Source organism: Centruroides vittatus, unplaced genomic scaffold (genome assembly GCF_030686945.1).
Source record: "Centruroides vittatus isolate TY-2023 unplaced genomic scaffold, ASM3068694v2 scaffold_373, whole genome shotgun sequence".
NCBI lineage: Eukaryota > Metazoa > Arthropoda > Arachnida > Scorpiones > Buthidae > Centruroides > Centruroides vittatus.
In genome coordinates, this window is record NW_027122704.1 from 669,744 (window position 1) to 695,709 (window position 25,966).

Sequence of the window (25,966 nt, forward strand, 5' to 3'; positions counted from 1 at the left end):
AACAATATCAAATTATTCTCATAAACTAAGGGAAAATCGATTTAATTGATCTTAATGTGTGCTGCTGATTGACATTGATACATGGGCTAGCGAAAGGAGTTAAGTACCTTCCCTTCGATCATTAAGTTTTTAACTCAAACTAATCATCGTGCAAATATTGGTAGATAGTTATCAAGAAATTTGCATATTGACATGAGGGATACAGGTTCGAATTTAATCTAAATCGATATGATCTATGGAATTTTGTAGTAATATGGAAGACCGGTGCAAAAACACTGACCTCCATATTAAAGCCCACTCTACCTTGTACGGTATTTTAAGTTTTGAAAATTGGACGGGGCACGTTTTGAATCTGTTTCATTATGAGAAAAATAATAATTTTGGTTAGTTTTGAATAATAATTGAGTTTCTACCATGATCTGAAAAAATCGCAATATGTTACAATGCTAAGAATAGATCACTCTTAGCATTGCTGAAATTGAAATCCTACGCAAGTTCAGCGGTGGATTAATAATCATATGGCATTTGTGCTATGGAAATTAATCACGAGAATAATAAGAATCCTCAATAAAATTTTGTAAACCCTTTAATAAAAATATATTACCGGTTGCTTCAGTAGACGAATGGATTAAACCATTGAACACTGGTCGCGGGTTCGTGCGTAACCAATGACCTGGCCAAGTGCAGTTTTCCCAGTTTTCTTCACGTGTCTAACACCTAAGTACAGGACAATTTCCAGTGGAAAGCCCTCACGGGAAGCATTCCCCTTGGCGGATCGCCCAAGTTTGATGATGTCATATTCCATTAATCCAATCTTTTGTAAGTTTGCTACTTTGGTTTTGAAAATTTAGATCGATGCCATCTTCTGTACATTTCGAGAAGTATACAGGCATCTAGGGTGATCAGATGACCATAAATAAAAAAGGACATTTTATCCTTCAAAAGTACGGCATATTTTTCTCATTAAATAAAATAAATTCGTCGTAAATAGTAGGTAATTTACACCTTTAATTGCTTAAACTTTTTAAATGTATGGCATTTGCGATAATTTGAAAAATTCTTTCCAGCACCGGATGCAAAGCTAAATGTTAGACATATCCGGGAAAAAGAGAATGTCTGGCAAGAAATACCTGTAGTATAATCCTACGGGCATTTCTTGCCCACCACATGTATCCAGGGGCGGATCGAGGTTTTTCGGTGTCTAGGGCTTATTGAAGTCCAATGGGGCCCCATTTTTACCAAACCTAAACCTATTAACTATTTTTTACTATACGATAAGTGCTCATTGTTAATGAAAAAGTATTAAAAATTTATGATGATAATGAATTTTTGTCGGCCCTTGTCACTTGAAGACTTTTTTTTTTTTTAACTCTTTCCGCCCAGTGGGCACAGAGAGGGCCTCTTATAGCAAGCCCATTATGGGTTCGGCCAGTCCCACAATGGGGCGGCCGAGTGGTGAGAGACGGGGACCAGACATATCCGGACGGACCACCCCCCGAAAAATTCCTGGGGATTTTTCGACCCGTCCGATAAGTCCCTATGTAGATCCGCCCCTGCATGCATCCTTTTTTTGGAACAAAAATCCTGAGGTTAAAAACATTTATATTATGTTTTATAACAAAAAAATGTTTAATTTATCAGTAATCAAAACATTAATAGTACATTATAAATAAATTAACGTAAATAATAAATTTTATGTAATATTCTCATTAATTCTTATAGGTTTTGAAAAATCATGGGACTTTTTTCTTTTTTTTTTTTACTCTTTCCGCCTTTTTTCCATACCCATTTTGAGTTTGGCCAAACTACAATGGGGAAGGGTTGGATGATGATGAACAGGATCCCAACAAACTACTCATGAAATATTTCCCGAGGTTATTCGTCCGAATTCGATCTCAGGTTCCTCAGAGCAGTTAGACTGACGCCTTAACCCACTCGGCTGCCAAGCCATCTAATGGAAGAGGTCGTTCAAGGGACGTTCCTTCTTAGAACTGGATAATTAACAAAACATTTCCCGATTGCGTTATTTTAAAAGCGAATTGAAATTAATCTATTCCTCGAATAAGATTTTAATAGATTATTACATCCTATTAATCCAAATTTGTTAGGTAGAGTTGTCCGTAGATTTTTGATGTATTAACAATGCAATTTACGACAAGAAACGATGAAGTGATACTGAAATATTTATATAAAAAAAGTAATCGTTTATGTGGACCATTCCTGATTCAGGAAGTTATAAAATATCCTGCATCTCAGTTGACCATGCTAGTCTCTGTTCATTCTCTTGAATGATATCTTCGTTACATATTTAACAAATTGAACCAAAAATACCAGGAACTCGGACTCTGCGATTCCTCTCGAAGGAAATGAATTGAACAGTGACGATTTCATATCGCTCTTATCTAATTATCTAACGATCCAGCTATATATATGTACAATACTTTCTACGCGAATGCATTCACAATAGGAACAATTTTTAATTTAAGAAGTTAAATAATTTTTGAAGAATTCAAAATTTGGTTCCATATTGTAATAATATTAACTGTTTTTAACGAGATATATTTTTCACCCGAATAGATTTCATTTGAAAATCATGAAACACAAATGTCGAATTGTGTATTCAACAAATGGATGAAGTGTGGATATACAGTGGTACCTCGACATACGAGTGCCCTAATATACGAGTGTTTTGAGATACGAGCCGCCGAGCGAGCGATATTTTGCTTTGAGATGAGAGCAAGATTTGAGATACGAGGAATCGCACACTACACCACTGCACACGACCCCAACATGCGCCCCGCATGTTGGGGTCGTGTGCAGCGTCTAACGGTTTCTCCCACCTCAGACTAGACCTCAGTCTGTGTGCTTGTTTCCCTCGTTTTCGAAGAATTTTTGATAAATTGGGTTCGCGTTTTACGCTTTTTGTACATTTACAAAACATTATCACATTTATTTTTATAACCATGGGTCCGAAGAAGATGATGATGTCTATTGAATTAAAGCGTGAAATCATAGAAAAACATGAGCAAGGTGTGCAAGTAATTGACTTGGCGAGGATGTACGGGCGTAGCACATCAATGTGCTTAAACAGAAGTTGATAAAGCGTATAATGCCAGCTAAGGGCGTTACAATAATTTCTAAGCTCCGGACGTCTCTCCATGAAAAGATGGAGAAACTACTGATGGTGTGGGTGACAGAGAAGCAGCTTCAAGGAGAACCTTAACACAAAGCATCATACGTGAGAAGGCACGAGCGATTTACGGTGATTTGCTGAAGCAGATCCCACACACTTCCACAAACGAGGAATCGGAGGACTCGTTTAAAGCCAGTCAGGGCTGGTTTGACAACTTTAGGAAAAGGACCGGCATTCACTCCGTCGTCAAGCATGGTGAGGGAGCAAGTTCGGATGTGAAGGCAGCTGAGGTTTAAATCAAAACGTTTTCCGAACTGATAGAAGCCAAAGGATACATCCCCCAGCAAGTCTTTAACTGTGACGAGACAGGGCTTTTCTGGAAAAGGATGCCAAATAGGACTTACATAACGGCAGAGGAGAAGACGATGCCAGGTCACAAACCCATGAAGGATGGATTAACTCTAGCACTTTGCGCCAATGCGAGTGGCGACTGCAAAATTAAGCCTCTGCTAGTATACCATTCGGAAAATCCCAGAGCCTTTAAGTCACATAAGATTTTAAAAGAAAAACTGCAAGTTATGTGGAGGGCAAATCCGAAGGCGTAGGTCACCAGGAAATTCTTTGTGGAGTGGATAAACCTGGTGTTTGGCCTTTGTTAAAAAATATCTACAGGAAAACAACCTACCCATGCAAGCCCTTCTCGTCCTCGACAATGCCCCTGCTCATCCACCAAATCTCGAAGATGATTTACTCGAAGAGTTCAAGTTTATAAAGGTTCTCTACCTACCACCCAACACCATTCCTATCCTGCAGCCCATGGATCAGCAGGTGATTTCTAATTTTAAGAAGTTGTACACCAAGCACATTTTTCGGCGCTGCTTTGAGGTGACGGAGAACACAAACCTTACCCTTCGAGCGTTCTGGAAGGACCACTTTAACATCGTGATATGCCTAAGAATTATTGATCAGGGTTGGCTGGGTGTTACGAGGACCTTAACCTCTGCATGGAAGAAGCTGTGACCTGAGGCTGTAGCTGAAAGAGCCTTCGAAGGATTGGAACCCGAAGTGTCAGTGGTAGAGGAGATTGTTTCTCTGGGAAAATCTATGGGTCTGGAGGTGGATAAGAGAGATGTGAACGAACTCGTCGAGGAACAGTCTCAGGAGCTGACAACCGAGGAGTTACACGATCTACATTCGCAGCAGCATACGGTGGTTCAACGAAAAATTAGTTCTGAAGAGAAGCCAGAGATGGAGGAGGTTATCTCTACAAGAGATATAAAGGAGATCTTGGAAATGTGGGAGAAAGTTGTGGAGTTCGTGGATAAAAATCACCCCGAAAAAGTTGCAACTGGTCGTGCATCGGAGTTGTTCAACGAAACTTGCCTAACTCATTTCCGCAATATCCTGAAAGGGAGGAAGAAACAAACCTCCTTGGACAGTTTTTTTAAACGATCTGCAAGTGAAAATGAGCAAAGCGTGACGAAAAAAGCGAAGACCAGTGACAAAAATTAAGCGCTTCTGTAAGCACTTCACTTTTTCTTTTATTATGTTTTTATAGAATATGTATTTGTTATTTATAAACAAATGTTTCTTCTTGTAAATACATTTTTCTTATTCAAAAACACTTAACAAAAACAACTGAGGTGGTGTTTTGGGAGCTGGAACGGATTAATGGCATTTCAATTAATTTCAATAGGGAAAATTGCTTTGAGATACGAGCAATTTGAGATACGAGCAAGGTTACGGAACGAATTAAACTCGTATGTCGAGGTACCACTGTATGATGATTATATACTTTTTTTGATTGTATTCGACTTACAAATATTATGATCCACGGGATACCAATTTACTGCTTCGTTACAAACGATGATTCAGTGATTAGAAACATTAAAAGCAGTTAATCATTTAACGATTAACGTCAATGTTTTCTGAAAATAAATTCGCTTTGCAATTACTTTACCACGTAACAAACTTGTTTAATAGGTATTATCAGAATGAATCACAACCACACACAAAAAAACTAAGTGTTTTTTTTAATCCGAACTGAGAGAGAAAAAACGAATGGGAGACATACGTAAGCATACTTTTAATTTCAATTATTTCAACTTACAGGAATTTTAACTTTCTCTAATTCTTTAGCTATTAATTTAGCCACTTCTGTTTCCATTGCATTAATTATTTGTGGCTTGGCTTTATCGGCTATATTTTGCACAATGAGTCTCAAAAGCCCAATTTAATAAAACACTAAGTCCTGTAATCTTGTTTACTTTGATAGTACCAAAATGCGTAACTTTAAAGGTATCTAGGTTTACTTTTCCATTGTTTTGGTTAAGTGTGCCGTGTACGTATACTGACAATCTGTCCAGACTCGCCCGGATGATTCCTTTTATCCAGAAGAATCCTGCTTTGGCTCTATAATCCATATTAATACCGATATTGTTAACGGCGGCGTGGGCCGTGACAGTGAACAATTCGCCGTCATTACTCAATACACTGTCACCAGATCTGTGCAAAGACGACAGACCACTGACGTATATATTTGATCCTTTAAATTTGTCATCGTTGATATCGGGAAGTTTTATCGGATCGATTTTCTGAACCATGTCTTTTTCACGTCTGAAATTATTTAGTACTTCATCTATGTAATCGTTGGCCACACCAGTATCGTCCACTATAGTTTTACAGTATATTGAGTTATTTATTAACTTATCAGTTAAGTTAGATCTAATTGAAAAAATACATATGCCATACATAAATCAAAATCTTACCTGATACTGAAGAGGAGACGAAGACCAATAGTAACCAGAAGCATAAAGATGACATTTTGTATTCTTAAATAAAAATATTAATTAATTAATTATATATATTACAAATTATGTTTATGAAAGTTATTCTATTCACTGTTAACTTGAATGCCGTCCATTGTCTAATGGGATTTCAAGGACAATCCATTAGAGAATATTAGTAAAAAGGTGAGTCAATGAAAAAACCGAATGTCTACTATTAAAGTATTATTCATCTGAAATTTCACTCGTTTTTTTTCTAAATTCAATGAATTCAAGGACAGCAAGAAATCTAACCTCAATTGTATTTGTGCTTGACTGAAATTATCACAACAGATGTTGAATTTACTTTGACTTGTATAAATGTCCTGAGAACCTAATGATGATTTATCTTTTTCTTCTTTTATAAGCCAATATTATCACCAGATACTTATTACAAATTTAATTATAGATAAAATGTGTAAGAACAGATGTTCTCAGATCCGAAAAATAGTGTAAATATTATCATCTGTTGACAGATATAAATTCGAAATTATTTTCCTCAAATTTATAAACATGTTTCTTATTACATTAGTGCTATGTTAAATTAATTAACAGGATTAACCCAAACAGTATAAATTATGATCAATTATAAATATAAAAATATATATTTCAAATATTGTTAGATTGAGTATATAATAAAATTTAAATTTTTGCTTAGAAATTCTGAAAATTTTTATTGACTAATGAAAGATATATAAGATATTGATAAGATGAATTATAGTAAATTGTTATATCTGTAGAACTTAATACTGAATAAACAGATGGTCGAAAATTCCTATCGATGGTAGTAAAAACATGATTAAAACAGTATATATACCAAACTCCGGATTATTCATACGTCATCGAAATATCTTGTCCGTGGACGGCATAACAAAGTTGTGGGAAGCTGTATCCATATCATCAATGTACAAGCAGCATGCTTTCAAGCTCAACTGACTTTCCAAAAAAGGTCTAAAACATCCATGGGAGTTGGCCTCAATTTAAAAGTATGAATATACGTGGGAAAAGATCATGTTTACATGCTATAAACCACTGAAAAAATATCCTACTAGTCCTAAAATTAAAATAAATTTTTCTTTCCAATTTGCTGTAAGAATTATACATAGAAATGTGAAATTTAAATTTCTACAGGATATTTTTGAAAATAGAAATTTAATTTTATGTTTATTGACTAAATGTACATTTCACTTATGAAACTTGAGACTCACCCCTGCATAATGTTTTAATAGAGTTGTGCTGTATATATACTGGACTGCAGTTCATTTGAAACCTCTGAATAGTTTCTTTTTATAGTTTAGAGGGTTATTTTAGATTATCTGTGTTTTCGCGCACTAATTGGCCCGGATAATCAGGAATTCGATATACTATATATTTGTTTCAAATTTGAAAATACATTATTTTTGTATTATTGTTTGCCTATTGTTTTTTTTGCAGTAGTTTGCCATTTTAATATTTAGTGTATAACTGAAGTTTGAAATACCGGTAATTTTAAATTGCTGTATTGCAAACAAATGACTAAATTATTAAGAAGGGTTTTAAACATTAAATGTTAATGTGTTATCAACCTTATATTGAAGCTGAAAACATGAAAAGGCAGCTTGAAAATGCATATTTACTTAAAGATAATGATAACTGTAATCAGACTCTGATTATAAGCAATATTTCACAAATATATTTTAACTTCTATGTTTTGAGACCTGATAATTCTAATAATACAAATGGCTGAATGACCTGAATACTAAATGACGAAACAACACACACAATTAATATAAGATAAGCAAGCAAATTCTACAGTAGAATTATGCTTGCTTATGGATTTTAAAAGGTTTTCCGTTTCAGAAATATATTACAGTAGTTAACTTTAAAGGTTTGAAGATGTATTTCCTAAATTAATCAAAATGATTATAAATTTTGACATTGTTTATTATGTGCAGTTGAATTGTTTTATAAAAGCTATTAAAGTAATTATATTATGTCTTTCTAACATTCATAAATATTGTATTAAATACATAAGACATTCAGAAGATATGTAAGAAAATTTGGTAAGTAATGATTTCTTAATCAAATTTAAGCATTGTGAAAGATATATTTAAAAAGTAAAATAAAATTACATGTTTAAACATACAAAAACTTATTCACTAATATTCTATTAAAACACTAAATATAAATAATTATTTATATTTATATATATATAAAGTCTCATTAAAAATCATTAACAACTAAAAAGTTTTTTAAATGTAAGAAATTTCAAAAATGATTTAACAATAAAACATATATTAATAAATGAATTAAATAAAAATATTGTACCATAGAATTATAACAAGTTTTCAAGATATTAATGAATTTATTATAATCATGTTTAATTTGAAAATTCAAATATCATTAATCACAAAATACTAACAGATAAATAAAGTAAAAGGGAGCATGTCACTTTGTTTACAGTTTTCTCAAAAAATATGATTCAAATTGAAATTTTGCAGATATATCAGGAAAACTTATTATTCATTTATTATAATGCATAATTAAAATTTTGTGAAATCAATATTTTACAGACTAATTAACTGTTTTTAATCATAAAAGTCATAATTATATAAAGTTTACTGAACAAGAGTTGAGAATAATGATTCAAATATTTTCAAAATTTGAATTTGATTCAGTGTTCATGAGGAAATACGTTTGAAGAAAATATTTCCCGTTACCTAGACATATCTTTAAAATATCACTGGGAAATGTAATAAAACTTCTAGTAATTTTATTTCTAGTAAATACACTGAAAAGTTTCATCTTAAATTCAAGAACTAAATGAGAAAAACAAATAAATTTATTACATTTCAAATGTCTTCTTGTTCTCTCCTGTATGTGGTATACTATAAAGATATACTATGATACACTACTAGTCTAGTCCTGGTATATACTTGTGAGCACTATGTTGGCCTCTTTATTGATCAACTTATTACACCGTCGTTGGACACCAGATCAGCTTTAGAAAATCACTTAAGGTCCAAAATGCATTCTTTTTGGAAAAATAAAGTGATTTTCTAAGGCTGATCTGGTGTTCAGTGACGTAATAAGTCTAGCAATACAGAGGCTAACATAGTGCTCACAAGTATATATAAAGATATATGAAATAGCAGTATTTTTCCTTAATGTGTACAGACACACACACATATATATATATAAAATAAATATTTAATTTCATATTAAAAGTTCTCCATGATCATCTTACTTTAATAATTTCTACAAATCTTTCTCTTTCTGTACAATCTTTATATATACTTTTAAGTTCTAAGTAAGGAAATTCATTTGCTTTTAGAATATGTAATATTTTTTGAGGATGGAATAATGACACTTCTAAGAGAATTTTTCCTCTTAACTTTAATAAGTGTTCAGATGCTCTTAAAATATTTTTTACTACATCTAAACCATCTTCTCCTCCGTCTAAAGCACAACGATCTTCATATCTAAAAATGAAACAGAAATAAAATTCTGTTATAAGTAAAAGTTTAGCAGATAAAATAAATATAAAAGCACTGTTTAACTATTTTAAAATTTAGACATAAAATTATGCACAAATATATTTATTGTTGAGTTGAAATATTTAGGAAAAGACTACAAATGATATTCAATATGGGATATGATTTCAAATAGATACATCATATATAAATTTTTATTTTCTTAAATTCAAAATCTCAATAGATATTTATTTATAATTTTTTGGTATATCATTTTAATAATTTTTGCTGATTGTATTTGTGTTGTGTAATTTGTAAGAGATGCAAATTAAAACAAAATTATCAAATTAGAGTTTCCTTTAGATCTCTTTTTTATCTAGAATAAAGAAAAATGATTAAGCTTCTTGTATTTAATAAACAATCTGCTTAATGACCTAGTCATAGAAATGGAATTCCGTTGCTAAGTAAGGAGTGGCTTGTCTAATACAAAATTTAGTTGATGAAATGATAACTGATAATTATTTATTAATTAAAAATAAATAAGCATATATTATTATTTTTATGTAAATTAATTTTGTTACTTTTTCTTCATCTTTAAAGATTATTCAAACAAATTAATCTTTTAACTCATATATTAAAACTGTTAGAGAAAAAATGTTTATTTCATGCTTATTATTTAAATTTCAGTTAAAAAGTGGCTATCTCAAAAACAAAACAAGTTATAAATCTAATCACTTTCATAAATTATATCTGTAGATCCTATATAAATAATATTACAAGTAATAAAAAATAAAATAAATAAATTTTAAAAATATTGTCAGGTCTTACTGCTATTTAGCAAATAAATTCATATAGTTAATAATCATTGGCTAATATAATAAAAAAGATAAACTTTATTAATTAACTATGTGTAATTTATTCTACATCAGATGAACATTATGATGTTATCAGTAATAAAAATTCTGAGAATTTGTAGGATGTTTGTTCTTAGAGTTGGTAATAAATTTAAGTTAAAAAAAAAACTATAGTTACAAAATTTTCAATCAAAATAATTGGAGAACCAACAAATAATAAAGTAATCATATATGAAATAGTTTAATAGTCTCTTGTTGTTTAAGAATTATATTATATATTTTGTATCCATCAAGTACTAATTTTCTGGAATTTCAGAATGTTATACAAAACTATGGATAATGAGTTGTACAGTACATTGGCATTCATTCTGTAGAATCATCTGTCTACATTATGCTTATAACCACAACCATACATCATTAATAACAATGACATTGCAGCATTTTCAGAACAGGTCCAGCCAGCATTTAACTTTTTTACACGTGATGATTTCAGTTCCTATAATATGTACCCTTTACATTTTTTTTAATGCATTTTTTCTTGTTAGCATTAGTAGGCATTATGTTAAGATTTTTATTTGTAAATATGAATTAAATCTTATTTTATATCAAAAATATAAAAATCCACCTTTAAATTCATATTAAATGTCTACACAATTATTATAGTGGAGAAAAACTTTCTGAAACATAACAGTGCAGACATTTAACAAGTATGTGTGTCATTAATAACAATAAAATAAATAAATATGAGAAGTATTTTTATTTAGTTTCAACATTTTTTTTATCAAACAACATCAAGTCAGATTCATTTTTCTATATTTTTATTTTTCCCCAAATAGATAACTGATAATTACTAGAAGAAAAATCTAACTACACAATAACTGTGATATAATACTAACCTTTTGATTTCAGGCTGTAAATGTCCTATCTCGGAGGTACATACATATGGAGGGTTGCTGACAATAATATCAAATTTCATGGATTTTAACTTTGAAATTCCTGAAGACGTTAATTTGTCATGCAAAACAAACAAATCAACTTTTAAGTTTTTTGCATTCCTTCTTGTTAAATTAACAGCTTCCAAACTTTTATCAACTGCTATAAAGCTAACCTAAATATATAATAATTATGAAAGATTAATGTGTGATTTATATATTATTTTGTTAAAAATTATTATTAAGAAAAAATTAAATATAAAAATGATTTAATGATTTATTATATAATTTAAAATTTTTTAGAAATAAATCATATTGTATATTGATATTTATCTTTGCTGATATAAAATAATAAAGAAAAATAAACTGAAAATATTAGAGAAGACATTCATCAAAGTTACTTAAAAGATAACAGAATCTTCAACAAACTACAAGAAACAAAGTTTAAAATTATTTATCCTATGAAAAACTTTATTTCATTCCAGCTCATCCAAAAACAATAAATTTTACACACCCATAATTACTAATTACTTGTGAAACTTATTTCTATTTATGTTCATAATATACAGTAAATTATTTTACCTAGAATCAAACACAACACAATAAAAAATTGCATTAATTACACTTGAAATAAAAATATCAGAAATCACTAAAGAGTAAATTTTAAAAATGTAAGCAATCAACAATTTTATTAAACTTAAGAAATTTATTTTTATTTCCAAAACTGTATGTATATGATATAATGTAAAATATTATAGCGTGTTTCAAAAATTATATTTTCCATGATAAGGGCAATCAAGAAATTACATTCACATGAATAAATTATTTCTCAATTACCTTATATTTTCTATTTCAGTCTAAATATTTGAGTAATTTTTAGCTTAAATGTAGACATTCAAAGAGAAAAATATCCATTAATGAACATAAATACCAACAAAAACATTAATATCTATCTACTCAACATTTTCAATTATTTTCCACTAATATTCTAAATATATAAAATATAAATAAATAAATATTAAAAAAAATGATGAATTTATTATTATTATTAAATTCTGGAATTTATCAGATCATATTTAATATTGTTTTATTTAAATATGTTAGATATTGAAATTTTCAATTGTCTGGACAATAGCTTGGAATTACTATACAAGATCATTAAAATTCAACAACAAATCAATTAGAATAATCAAATTAGATAATGACAAACTTATGTATATAAAAGTGTAAAATGATAAATAGAAGAATACATTGAAACTTCTAGTATTTTACAAAATTCTGAATGATTTTTAGAATTCAAATTTTCAAATTTTTGTTTTACTTATTTACATGAAATATCATATATGATCATAATTACAAGTATTCCTTCTAAATAATAATTGTTATTAAAAACTGGTAACTGCATACACTATTCTCTTAAGTAGAAATCAAATCTGATTTGGCTAACAAGAAATAATGTCTAAATAAAGTCTGCTCTCAACTAACAGAATTTAATAAGATATCAATAAATGTATATGTATAAGTTTGTGTAAATAAGTGGAAAAAAGGAGAAAAAGATCCATTGTAAATTATAAAAAAAAAAGATAAATTGTAATTAATGTGGTAAAAAAATATTGTATTAACCCCCTTTAACAAGGCTGGCCTTTAATATTAATAAAGTAATAATAAATGTATATTTAGCATGGAATATTTGTGGCATCAGCTTCTGTTTATAGGATTTTAATTATATCACTAAAAAGATTTCCAATTAATTAACTATCACAACAAGGTTCCAAATACAAGAAAGCAAAGTTTTGGTTGAAATTATTTAAGTGCAGTTTCTAAAAATATTATTCATAATAAAGTTAGTAATAAAATTTTATTATACATAAATTTTTAAATAATAATTTATTCTAATTAAAAAAGTATTTAATTTAGTAAACATTTTTGAATAACATATTTCTAGAAAATAAACTTCAATATATTTACATATTTTTCTTTGCATTTTTCTGAAAATGTCTTTAAAACAGCTAAACTAATAGCTCCTGTGCCACAACCAATCTCCAGAACATGACATTTAAAAGAATTTCTAGAATTTTCTGATACATTTGTAATCAAATCATTTATGTTATTAATCACTACATCCACCAAAAATTCAGTTTCAGGTCTGGGTATAAAAACAGGGCATTTCATTTCAAGTAAAAAATCACTTCTGTAAAAATACCAGTGGCCAATGATATATTGAATTGGAACCCTGAAAATATAATTAATATTTATTAATATTATTTTCTTAAAAATACACTGTCTGACATAGAATTTACCACACCAGGTAGGGATGCTTGAAAATAGACAACATTGCACACACACATAGGCAAATAAGTGTTGAACAGATGATTTACTGTTCACATACAGATAAGGCTCTGGTGACATCAAGGGCTTAATTAAGGCATATACAGGATGATCAATAAGAAGTGGGGTCCCCGTTTTGAACAATACATCACTGAACCTGACATGGCATTGATTCAATAAGAGTCCGAATAATGTCCTGGGGAATTGTGGACCATGTGGAGTTGATTTGAATCTACACTTCATCTTTGTTTTGTGGGAGTAGAAAGGTATTCACCTGATATTCAATCCTATTCCATTGATTCTTGATTGAATGAGAGATCAGGGAATGTTCTGGCCAAGGAAGCAATTGCACACTTTGCAAAACATTCAATCTGGTCTAAGCTATATATGGCCATTTGTTGTCCATTTGGAAAAGTGCATTTGGGATGTCCTGCAGATATGGTAGTGCTGTGGACCATAGCACCTCTTCAACATAGCAGTGTGCTGTCAGTGTGCTTATAATGTGTACTAGAGGTGAGTGGCTACTGATGGTGAAAGCACCCAAAACCATGACTGCATGCTGACAGACTATGCAGCGCTCAAAAATGGCAGCAATATCCACCCAATGGCCACATGACTTCCAGACTATCACACAGTGATCACCATTGGTGAGACAGAATCGTGATTTGTTGCTAAATACTACACTGTTCAATTCAGAACCCCTCATAGCTCTGATGAGACACTATTCCAAGTGGTAAAAATGATGGCTCACTGTTAAGAGTAGATGCCACAATGGATGGCTGGACAGCAAACCTGTCACAGCCAATTGGCAAGACAATATCCACATCAACATTGGAACATTCAAAGTTCCCTGTATACAAATAATAACAACTCAAAGCCTGATGAGTATATAATAAATCACCAAACGATTGCCTAAATATTGAGCTACTATTGTAAAGTACTAAATTAACACCGAATAACGAAATCACTATGTTTAAGACCCAACGGGTACTTTACGTGGGTTCGCGAAAGATGAAGCCAGGCCTGGACTTCGCGGATACGGAACTTATATCTAAAATTTATTAGTCAAACAAAGTAAAATAAAGTCAAGTTTTTAATCTGAACAAATACTACACAACTAATTAAAGTCCAAAACAAATTTATTCTATAAAGGACATGCCATTGAACCGACAACCAAAAGAAAACTTATCAATTATTACTTAGAACTAATCCCCTGAGATTTCCGACAACAAAAGATCAAAATTTAAACTATTTACAATGCAAAACTAGAATCTAAATCTATCCGTCACCTCCACTATCCGAATCCTTTCTTCAATTTCTTCTATTCGAAACTTTCTTATCCTTTCCAATCTGGAATCAGCTGTTCGATCCTCTCTCGATAGTACACCTCTCGTAGTCAGGGAAAGCTCACCTCGCTCTGTTGCCGGAATTCGCTGGCTTTATAGTGGTACGGTGACGTTACACTTTGTTGGCTGAAACCACCCCCTCATTTACATACTTACTGTCTAACAAATACTTTAATTTTATCTGGGCAGCGAGTGTTACAATTTACTAAAGACTTTTACAAAATATTTAATAGTAAGTAGTTCCATCCTTGAGATGTCTTTTTAAGTCGTTTAGTATTCTTACTTTCTACGTGTATGTGGGGACTCCCCCTTTTTCCAATCGGATCGTCCGTCCGACTTCCGATATCGGGCGCGCAATGGAGCGTTTGTTTTGTTTTTCGGCGCTTTGTCGGTGACCGTAAGTTGGTTTTTTAAATTTTGTCTATCCGGAGGGTGAGTGGGGAACTTTCGCCCTAACTAAACATAAGCCCCAAAATAAAAATACGCATAATGAAAACAAAAAGATAAAATAAAAATACAGCTCGGACTCAGTTCCTTACACTATGTTCCCTGTACAACCCAGAAATTGTCAGCGACTATGGACAGTAAGAACTACTGTCCATAGTTGTACAGTTTGGACAATAGAACTACTGTCCATACTGTAACGTTCTGTTACAACATGATGTTGTAACAGAACGTTACAGCATGATGTTGGATGTAATGACCCATTCATTCAGATGTCTGTTTCCATGCTTCAGTCCCCCTATGACGTTGCACTTTTCCTTTCTGAGACCACTGCTTCCAAATGCCACTGATGGTTGTGGCATCACAATGTTTTTTTTTTTTTTTTGCAATATGGCACAAATACCAACTGTACGGAATGAAAGTATGCAATGAAACCCCTTGTGAATTCATCTATTTAATGAAATTGCATATAATGACATCTTAAAGGCATTAGCACCCCTTGTTCCTTCACCAGATATGGTAACAATTGAACAACTCACTTTTCATGGCTATGACAATGTTTTGGATGATGGATTCAGAGGCTGGTTGTCTGCTTATATCCTGTGTTTTGTGGAGTAGGCTTTTTGTGTGATTGGTCAGAAATGCAATTGTTTACATAAATCACATGTGTTCCCATCCTGCAATTTGCATGGCATTGTATTCATATTACATAGCGTGGCATTTTCTCAGTCAGGCAGTGTATATTTCTTTGAATATTTGTAAAAATTTTAATAATAAAGTATATAAAAATGTTTATATATTATATGTAAGATGCTAAGAAACTAAGGCATAAAAAATTAGATTCACATTTGTAAACTTTATTAAACTTTTTTAAATTTTATTCTCTTATATCAATAATCTAATTTATATTTATAAACTAACTTTTTTTAACTTATCCTTTAATGCCTTGCAGTTAAAATCAAACACTCACAGAACTACCGATACATTGTGTCCTCCATTTACAATTACTCTGTAGATGAAAAACTAAAAAATTTGTTTAGTGTTGTTTGTTTTGAGCACTTAACTGTCTCGACTTTTTTCAATGATCATAAACGCCTTGAAAACATCATCTTCGCAATTGTCAATTGTTGGCAAGTAACGTCTAAGGATTCTTAATGCCTCTAGTGTGAGAAAATGCAAAATTGGATTCTAGTGTTGATGTAGATTGTATATTTTCTTTTTCGTTTATCTGTTATTATCTATATATATAGACATGTTTGTGCCTATATCTCATTCTGCAGCCAAAACTACACATCGCACATGAATGGTGTTTGTGTGTGGTAGTAGCCCCAAGTCTCCCATCGTGCACTATGGTGGTTGCGTCTCAATAGCTATAAGGGTGTGGAAGATATGGGGGTTGAAAGTGGTTGACTACAAAAATGTATGACGCTTCAATGAGAATGTTCCAGTTTTTTCTAGAAATTTCCAGAACCTAGAGGTGAAATTTGGTACACAGTTAGGGTACGGCATGAAAATGAACACTAAGAAGGGATTTTTCGAAATTTCCTCCGCGGAGGGAGAGGGAGAGCATTACGTCTTAACCTGAAGAACGGCTTCTACTGTACTATTTTAGATGTGATTTTTTTGTTTTTAATTACGTTTCAGTAGGATACGCAATGAAAATGAACACTAAGAAGGGATTTTTCGAAATTTCCTCCACGGGGGGAGAGGGAGAGCATTAAGTCTTAACCTGAAGAACAGCTTCTACTGTACTATTTTAGATGCGACTTTTTGTTTTTAATTACGTTTAGTCTTCATTGAGTACTTAGGGGTATTAAATTGATAACATTTCAGACATTGATATAAATAGTTTTATATATTTCGATTTTTTAACCAAATGTTCGAACAGTTTTAAATTTGAATTTGTTATTGCATATTGGTTCGATTATAGAACGATTGTAAACGTTCCAGAAAATTTATCAAATTAAAAACAGTTGTTTTGATTCTCAGCAATTCTCAGCGGCAGATGTTATATAACAATTACTATGGTTGTTGAAATATTGAATGTAAATAGGGTTTGCTTGCAAAATCCGCACGAGCAAAGTCGCGCGGTAACAGCTAGTTTTATACATAAAAATACATAAAATGTTAAGGCATTTTTATTAATATGTATATATATATTAATTATATATTAATAAATAAATCGACTCCCTCTCCTGAAAAAAATGAGTTTGCACCACATGTGTGGAGTGAATTCATTTTTTCAGGAGGGAGTGACAACTTATCAGAGTGTGGGACGGCAAAAGTATGTCGACTTATCCTGTGGTGACAAGTTAAACAGTGTCGAGTAAACCAGAGTTTATATAGGTATTAATGTAGCATAGGCATTAATGTTAAAACATTAATGCCTATGTAAGTCGGCTGGGACCACAGAAAACTGACTACTTAACTGATGGTATCAAGTTATCTGGGTGTCGACTTATGTGGACTCGACTGTATATAAATATTTTCTAATTACATATTTAAGTCTTGAATAAGCAAATAAAAAAATATATAATCTAACTTATCAAACTGTAGTTATTGAAAAAGACAATAGTTCTAGAAAAATGTTAGTTGAATTTGCTTACATCTTGGTATATTAAAATATACACAATTATTATATTTTTAAATTATTGGAATTTTCCATAATAAGGAACATCTACTAAATCCATATTCATTCAACTTATATTTGCCAATGTTTTATGGATAATTCAATAATTTTATATTATAATTTATTACATTTAAAAACTAAAATAAAATTGCTTATATTTCTTTACTATACCTTAATAATCTTTTCTTGACCAATTTTCTTAACTGTTTAATATGATTAAACTTCAAATAGTGATTATCAAATTTATAATGGTAACAATGAGTATTCTGAAAAATAATATTTCCATATTTAATTAATAAAATTGATAGTAAGTAGATTTAATTTCACAAAAATTAAAAACATTTTTTTCAATATCCTAATTATGTTTCGAAAAGTGATTCATGTATAAACTAAATAAGAAATAACTATTATGAATTATTATAACTAACTAATAAAATCATTTACATCTATATTTAAGAACTTTTTACGCTATAGGTTATTTATTTATTATAATAATTACAGTAGAACCCCAATTATCTGAGATAATACAGATCAATGTTTTACCTGAATTTTCAGTTATCTAAGGTAGCTTGGATAACTGAAAACTCAGATAAAAGAAATGGCCACAGCCTTTAGATTTAAAATTACAAATTTAAAAGATTTATATGATATCACTTTTAAGCCTCTTTACATCTTGTTAAATTTAATTATATATGAGAACAACAATTTTTACATCATTGATTATAGAGCTAATATATACTATACAATAGTTTTAAAAATACAAATGTGTATTATTATAATTACATTTTAATATGAATAGTTTGTCTTATATTGAAGTTAAATTATAAAAGAAGACAACAGAAACAAATCATTTTGTAATGTCACCATTTTAAACTTTTTAAAGAAAGTCTTTTAGAGTTTTTTGTTTTACAGCAGTTCCTCCCTTTACTGCCTGTTCTGCTCTCAACATCAGCCATTCACTGGTCAAGGTTAAAAATATTACAGTATTTACACAATAAGTGCAGTCATGGTAAAGATTTTAAGATTAAATTATAAGAAAAGTAATGTGTTCACTTTCAGGTTTGCCTCAGATAATATGGAGCCTTGGTTAATCAAGGATAAAATAATCAGGGTTCTGCTATATTATTGGGTAATAAGCAAAACAAAATAGTGACAAAAAATGTAATTCTAATACAGTAGAGCGTCGGTAAGTGGAATGGCCGGAAAGTGGAACAATTTTCAGTCGGACTGTGTCGTGCTGAATCGAATGTTTTTGATACTAAATTTACTTCTAAAGTATAATTTTCATGTTTTTTATATTCTTTAATATATTTATTTTGTTTGTACAAAATGCAGAAATAATTTTTAACGATACGATAGCCTCGATGATTATTATAAAAATTTTCGTTAGGCTTAAAATCGACGAAAATTCAACACGAAGCGACACGCAACGGAGAAAAATTCAACAGGAAGTGATACGCAACGGAGAAAAATTTGAACATCAGACAGGTTAATGTATTTTTTCGTACAAAGTCAGAAACTGGAACAAATCATTAACTGGAAGGACCCCAGTCCTCAATTGGTTCCACTTATCGATGCTCTACTGTAATTAAAATTTTTTAATTGGAAGATTTTTTTCAATTTAAATTTTGTTCATAGATAATATGATATGTTATATAATATATTTATAAACTATAATGAAAAAGAATAGCATTATTTGATAAAAATTGCCAGGACAAATAAGATTTTAAATTTACAAAATTTAAGAAAAGGACAAAGTGAGAAGACATTCTTATGTATTGTCTACTTTAAGAATTTTCTTAAATTTTGAAAATTTAAAATTTTAATGAAATACCAATGATCGTCTTAAAAACCGAGCTATAAATTGGCTAATTAAATGATTGATATAAAGCAATTTGTTACTAGAATAAGACATTAGGTGCCATCTCTTATCTAAGTTAATAATTATAATTTAAGTAAATATTAAATAAATTTAGAACCTTCTGGAATAAAAGAACTGACCTGGGGCGGGGCTTGAATCCGCAACCTCCGCTTGCCAGTATAATTATTCATTTAATTAGCCAATTTATAGCCCGATTTTTAAGCCGATCGTTGGTATTTTATTATATATTCATCAGGATTAGTGATGTTTATTTAGATTTAAAATTTTATTTGTTCTGGTAATTTTTATCAAATATATTTATTATTTTTTAATTGTGCCATTGCCAGAGGGATATTTTTAACATTTTACTTAGGGACGATTAGCCTCAAATAAAAGGTCAACTCCACCATGAAACTGTTAATATTTCAAATTTATATAAGATCAAATAAAATTAAAAAAAAGTAGTTATAAACCAAAATACAAAAATATTGTTTTTTTATTTAAAATTGTACAATATATTAAATTATTATATAAATTTATTACTATTAAATATACACTATATGACAAACTTTTTCAGTATTGTGTGCTTATAACAAAAAAAAGAGGTTTTAATGGAACATTTCTGTTATAAACAAATCATTAAAACATTTATTAATTTATGATATTATTTTGAATTATTTTTTATTTTATTAAACCTGGTGCTAATTTCAGTAATAAGCAAGTCAATAAGTGAAAATAAATAATTAAATATTATAATTTAATTATCCTAGAATATTTTTAAAATGACAACATGTTACCTTGGCAATGTTATAATGTTTTGAAATCTGAGTACTCAGTATACTGTTTATTACAATTAATAGTATTCATATATTTAATTATATTTTAGACAAATTTATATTGGAAAACAGACTTACAGGTTTCATGTGAAAAATGTGACCTACGAGATATCTTGCAGATTCATTAGGTTCGGGAATATTATTTCCGATAAAACAATTTTTCAATAACTTTATTACTTCTAATGCTCTTATTCTTTTAAATGACCTTGATCTGTATTGAAACCAAATACTCTTAAACATCTGAAATATAAATTGTGTTAATAATATACAATATAAATATTATAACATTGAAAATAAGTTGTTATAAATTTATTTTATTAAAATATATAAATAATAAAAATTTATTTTATGTTCAAATAAAATTACTGAGAAATTGATTTATCCTTGTATTTTGTGATACAGTAATTTGCATCAAAAAGAGGTATAAAAAAAGCATTATTATTTTTTAAATAATAAATTATTTATTATAAATAATTATTTTTCCATAACTACATTATTACTAATATAAATAAATATGTTACAAAATATAAAATTGGATCAGATTTCTTGGTAGTGCCAAGTAAATTTGAACAATAGAATTACATTCTCACACCCTTCCAGTTTAACTATCAAGGAAAACCTGATTTACTATAGAAAATGTGTTTTGTCGAATTGAAATTCCAACAACTTTTACATATATATCAGTAGGCCCTATATAAAAGCTGTTGAAATTTTCATTTGGAAGTGTATTGTAATTTAATTTTAATATCATCATACATAGTTTTCTCTCAAAATAGCTAATTTAAATATATTAAAGAAAATTATTAAATATATAATGCAAAAATTACATAACATTGTATGAAAAGGTTAAAGCCTTGCCCTGTATATTGGTTATATTGCAATTGTACGAAAATAAAATCTGAACTATGTGTTGAAAGTTTTACGATAAATTTTATCCTGCTATGAACTTTTAAAGATATACTTTTGAGAAAGTATGTTTGATAATAATTGATTTAAATAAATAACATTAATTAGAGTAGCAAAACTTTGAAAACTAAAGAGTAAAAAAAATTTAGAGAGAAAAATTGACAAGATTAGAAACTTAAATGATAAAACAGTAAACATATTTAAAAAATGTAAGAATTCTCAATACATCTCAAACACTATACTGTATTTACATCCAGAGGCGGATTTAATGGTGGACGCACCAGGCACACACCCTGGGCCCCACAAAACCCCAACTTTACACTTTTTTCTAATGACACAAAGTTTGGTTTCATATGTGCAATTTTAATTATGTACAAGTTTACAACCGATAGTAAAATTTAAATATAATGTATGATATATTACATTCAAATTTTATTGCAAATAAAGCATTAATAGTACATAATATTTTTTATTTATTTAAAAATATGGTTAACATGTATTTTTATTTTCCCTGTCTCTCTCTTTTTTAAAAAGCCCAATATTTTCTTCTGCGCCCAGGGCCTCAACCGACCTTAATCTGCCTCTGTTTACACCTTCATTTTACCATAGTTGAAGAGGCACTTAAAACTTTAATTTCTTCCATAAATGGTTATATTAAATAATATTTAATTCTTAAAAAGAAATTCTCACACTTGTATTCTAACAATAAAAATCTGCAAGATAAATGTGCAGTTTATTAAAACATTTTTGTAAAAAATTACATAAATTTTTAACTAAAAAAAATCATAATTTGGACTAACACAATTCAAAAGGTAATCTTTTCCATGTAACAAGAAGAGAATTTATTATGACAAATCTCTTTAGATTAAATAAACATTTTGCTTAAAGAATAGTTTAATAATAAACAGTAATAAATAATAAAAATTTAAATGTAATTTTTTCAAATTATCAAAAAATCAATAAAGTATATTAATAAGTCACTGAAATAAAATATTTATAAAAAGTTAAGGAAAAAAATCTAATTGATGGCTGAAATTATAAATATACTATTTTTTTTAAAATGATTTTACAAATATTAAAGACTAGTTGATATTTAAATTACTGGTATTCTTTTTTTTTACAACAGTATCACAGCAGATAAAGATTTAAGTAATAAAAATGTGACAATAGATTTATGACCAGATAAAATAAGCAAGAATATAAAGTAATAATTGTGTGGCTACTCTTATTATATATATATTCTTTCTTTTAGATGTATTGTTTTTTTATTTATCAAACTATAGTCTATGAAGAGACAACTGTAGAGAAGTTTGGAGCCAGATTTAGATTTGTGGTCTTATTCTACAACATATAAGAAGCTCCTCTTCCTTCACCAAATAATAATGAACATGTATAAACTGTCTTTGAGAATAAAAAAACAAGGTCCCTCGTAACATGAAACAAAGTCGTAGCTTATACGTAAATCCAGTTCTGGAGAAGTTACTCTTTTACAAGATCAAAGTGAAATACTGTACAGGAGATAATCACATACTCGGAACTGATTACGGTGTGCACATAAACAAAACCTAACGCAAACATTTTCAAACTCAACCAGAGTTTTTATTCAGGCTTTGTAATGATTACCCGATGGATCCACCAGGTAATCATTACAAAATCTGAAGAAGAACTCTGGTAGAGTTTTTGTGTTAGGTTTTTGTTTTTATGTGCACACCGTAATCGGTTCTGAGTATGTGATTAACTATATCCCTGTGTGACAAGTGGTTGTTTACTATACAGGAGATCAGTGTATTACCACACCTCGAGTTTTTGAACACAGCATTAATTGGAAGCATCCAACAGATGCCATTATCTGCACAAAACGTGAATCTTGAACAATAACTCTGGCACCAGTTAGATCTGGATGGAGAAATGCAGACAAACAAGGAAGAAATATGCCATATTTATGGTGAATTTGGTATAAATACACAAACATCAGATATACAAACTGGATTCATAAAGACTGAAGTTTATGGGAGAAAAAGTCAGTAACATATCTGTGTGACTTCTGTCTAAAACTCTAATCTAAACTCTAAAACTCGTTTGATTAAGCAGAACACAATGTTCTGTTAATCAAGCATCGTTTGACATTATCCAAAACCTCGGGCAATGCCGAATACAACGTAGTATTTTTTAAAAATGCATCCTACAGCTAACATAGTAGTTTTTAAAATTTCTTACAAGGAATCGAAACGGCTTAGACGGTAGTTTCCGTAAAAATTTTCTATGCCGTAACATTCAAAAATCTCTGCATTATCCAAGTTTACGACTTACCCCAGTCATTCCTAAAACAGTTATAATTCATATCAAATGTCTGTTCTGTACTTCATAAAAGAAATACTATATGACATATCTTTTTCTCTCTTTAAAACTGTGAAAGTAATTTATAAATTATTGTTTAATATACTGATTTTGTAATCATTACAAAACGTTCTGATCGTAGACACCATAAAACAAAACGAATTTCCTTAACCTGAAAATTCAACTTTGAGGAACAAATGGCATTTCTGCTCTATATATGATTCACCAAAGCAATTTTATTACAAATCTCGTAACAATTAAATAGTGGAACATTTAACTCCGGCAAAGTAATTTACTTGCCAACTTACCATAAAACTATATAAATTACACTAAAAACGAGTTTAAAATAGGTAAAGCGTTGCGAGGTACTAGACGGCACGTGCGCATAAGACGAAGTTACGTCACTAAAACTAGACTTGCACGTGCACATAAAGGCGAAGTTACGTCACTGAAACAGTACGACAGTGCTCTTGTTGAAGGGTGCGAAATCAGACAACTAACAAGAAAATTCTTTAAAGATGGTTTTCGAACAAACTAGTATTTTAAGCGATAATTCTACATACAAGAAATTATTAGAATATAAAAAGAATAATGAATCCAAGTTGTGTATGCCTTCCATGTTTAAAAACGATCCCAATAGATTTGACAAATACAGGTGAGTATTAAAAAAAAGCTTGCAATTTAAAATAATTTTTTTTTAAATTTTATAACAGAAATAACGTGGATATTAAAAATAATAATAATTTTATAAAAATGCTTTTTCGAAGTAACGAAGAGGGCAATTTCGTGTCACCTTGTTTGACCTTGTATTTGACTCGTTCCGTTTCCCGGGAAATAAGGAAATGTTTTTAAATGATTATGTTTAAGCGATTGTAATTTAAATGATAATTTTTTATCTTTTAAAATATATATATATATATATATTATATATATATTCAGATTTGGATATATATTTTTCCTATACTAAATTTTAATAATAAGTATTGCCATCTGTTGGCTGTTTATGTAAATATTATAAGGAAATATTTTTAAAATTTAAAGTGTTGAAATTGATTTGCAAAATATCTCTTAGCAGCGCAGGAGGACCGTATATATTCAAATTTATATATGCATATATTTATATAATTATGAAGAGAAACTTTTAGAATTAAACATTTCATTAATGGGAGCTTGGTAAAAGTTGTTTCTATTGTGGTTACTAGAGGGCGACACTGAAATGAGTTTGGTTTTACAAATGAATGAATTTCAAAATAATTTCTTAATGGATGACTGGAACAGTTTTCCTGTTATTTTTAAAAAATTAGATCAGTTATTATTATTATTTAAAATAAAGACTGCATTTTTGCAGTGAAGTATTCCCTTACTGCTACAAATAGTGTTTAAACTGAGGGAAATGGTGTTTTCCTTGTTTAATCACTAGCATAATCTGCAATTACTTAGAAGAATTTAATTTAAAAAAATTATTCTTAAAGAAGACCATTTTAAAAATTGATTTTAAACATTTCCTTTGTTGATTTTATTTTTATTTCATTTCAAGCATAGATCTTAGTTATTTTCAGTCTCGGCTTTGTTTTATAACCCTCGCTTCTATATTCAATTACAAATCAGTTACATTCATAAATATAAACATCTTTACTATATCTGATACATTGCAATAACACCCCTTTTAATTGCCGTATATCGTCGGGCTATAATTTGGTAATAATAAAATTCTTTAGTAATTTATAATTATCACTACCAAATTATAGCTTGATGATATATGGCAATTAAAGGGCTGTTAGTTACATTTATAATGATTAAAAATTGAAGTAAGCCACATACCCTAATCCATTGTACATTTGTCTTCCATAATGATATATTGTATTTTCTGGCGTATAAGACGACCCCCAACTTTTACAGTTAAAATATAGAGTTTGGGATATACTCGCCCTATAAGACAACACCTGGCGTATAAGACGACCCCCGACTTTTGAGAAGCTTTTCCTGGGTTAAAAAGTCGTCTTATACGCCGGAAAATATGGTAAATAAATAAATTTTTTAAAATTTAGTTATTTAATTTATGATCCAGACTATAATAATTTAC

At 29.7% G+C, this 25,966-nt stretch overlaps 2 protein-coding genes across 3 annotated transcripts in view; one reads left to right on the plus strand and one right to left on the minus strand.

The window, feature by feature from the left end:
- Positions 1–5,665: 5,665 nt before the first annotated feature.
- HemK1 (HemK methyltransferase 1) lies at positions 5,666–24,332 on the minus strand. 2 transcript variants are annotated; one of them, XM_067286537.1, is made up of 8 exons: positions 24,192–24,332; positions 20,719–20,880; positions 18,115–18,209; positions 13,165–13,429; positions 11,161–11,372; positions 9,185–9,419; positions 5,902–5,964; positions 5,666–5,804 (listed from the first exon to the last, which is right to left on the minus strand). In XM_067286537.1, the coding sequence occupies exons 1-8, from the start codon at positions 24,192–24,194 to the stop codon at positions 5,772–5,774; spliced, it is 1,068 nt and encodes a 355-aa protein (XP_067142638.1). In that variant the 5' UTR covers positions 24,195–24,332; the 3' UTR covers positions 5,666–5,771. The 2 variants fall into 2 exon arrangements, with proteins under 2 accessions (XP_067142638.1, XP_067142636.1); XM_067286535.1 differs by lacking the exon at positions 24,192–24,332 and adding an exon at positions 23,764–23,856.
- A 69-nt stretch (positions 24,333–24,401) lies between these two features.
- Pgi (glucose-6-phosphate isomerase) overlaps positions 24,402–25,966 on the plus strand; it is a 39,888-nt gene continuing 38,323 nt past the window's right edge. Inside the window, exon 1 of the mRNA XM_067286534.1 lies at positions 24,402–24,538. Coding sequence (XP_067142635.1) covers positions 24,402–24,538 — 137 coding nt within the window. The remainder of the gene's footprint in view (positions 24,539–25,966) is intronic.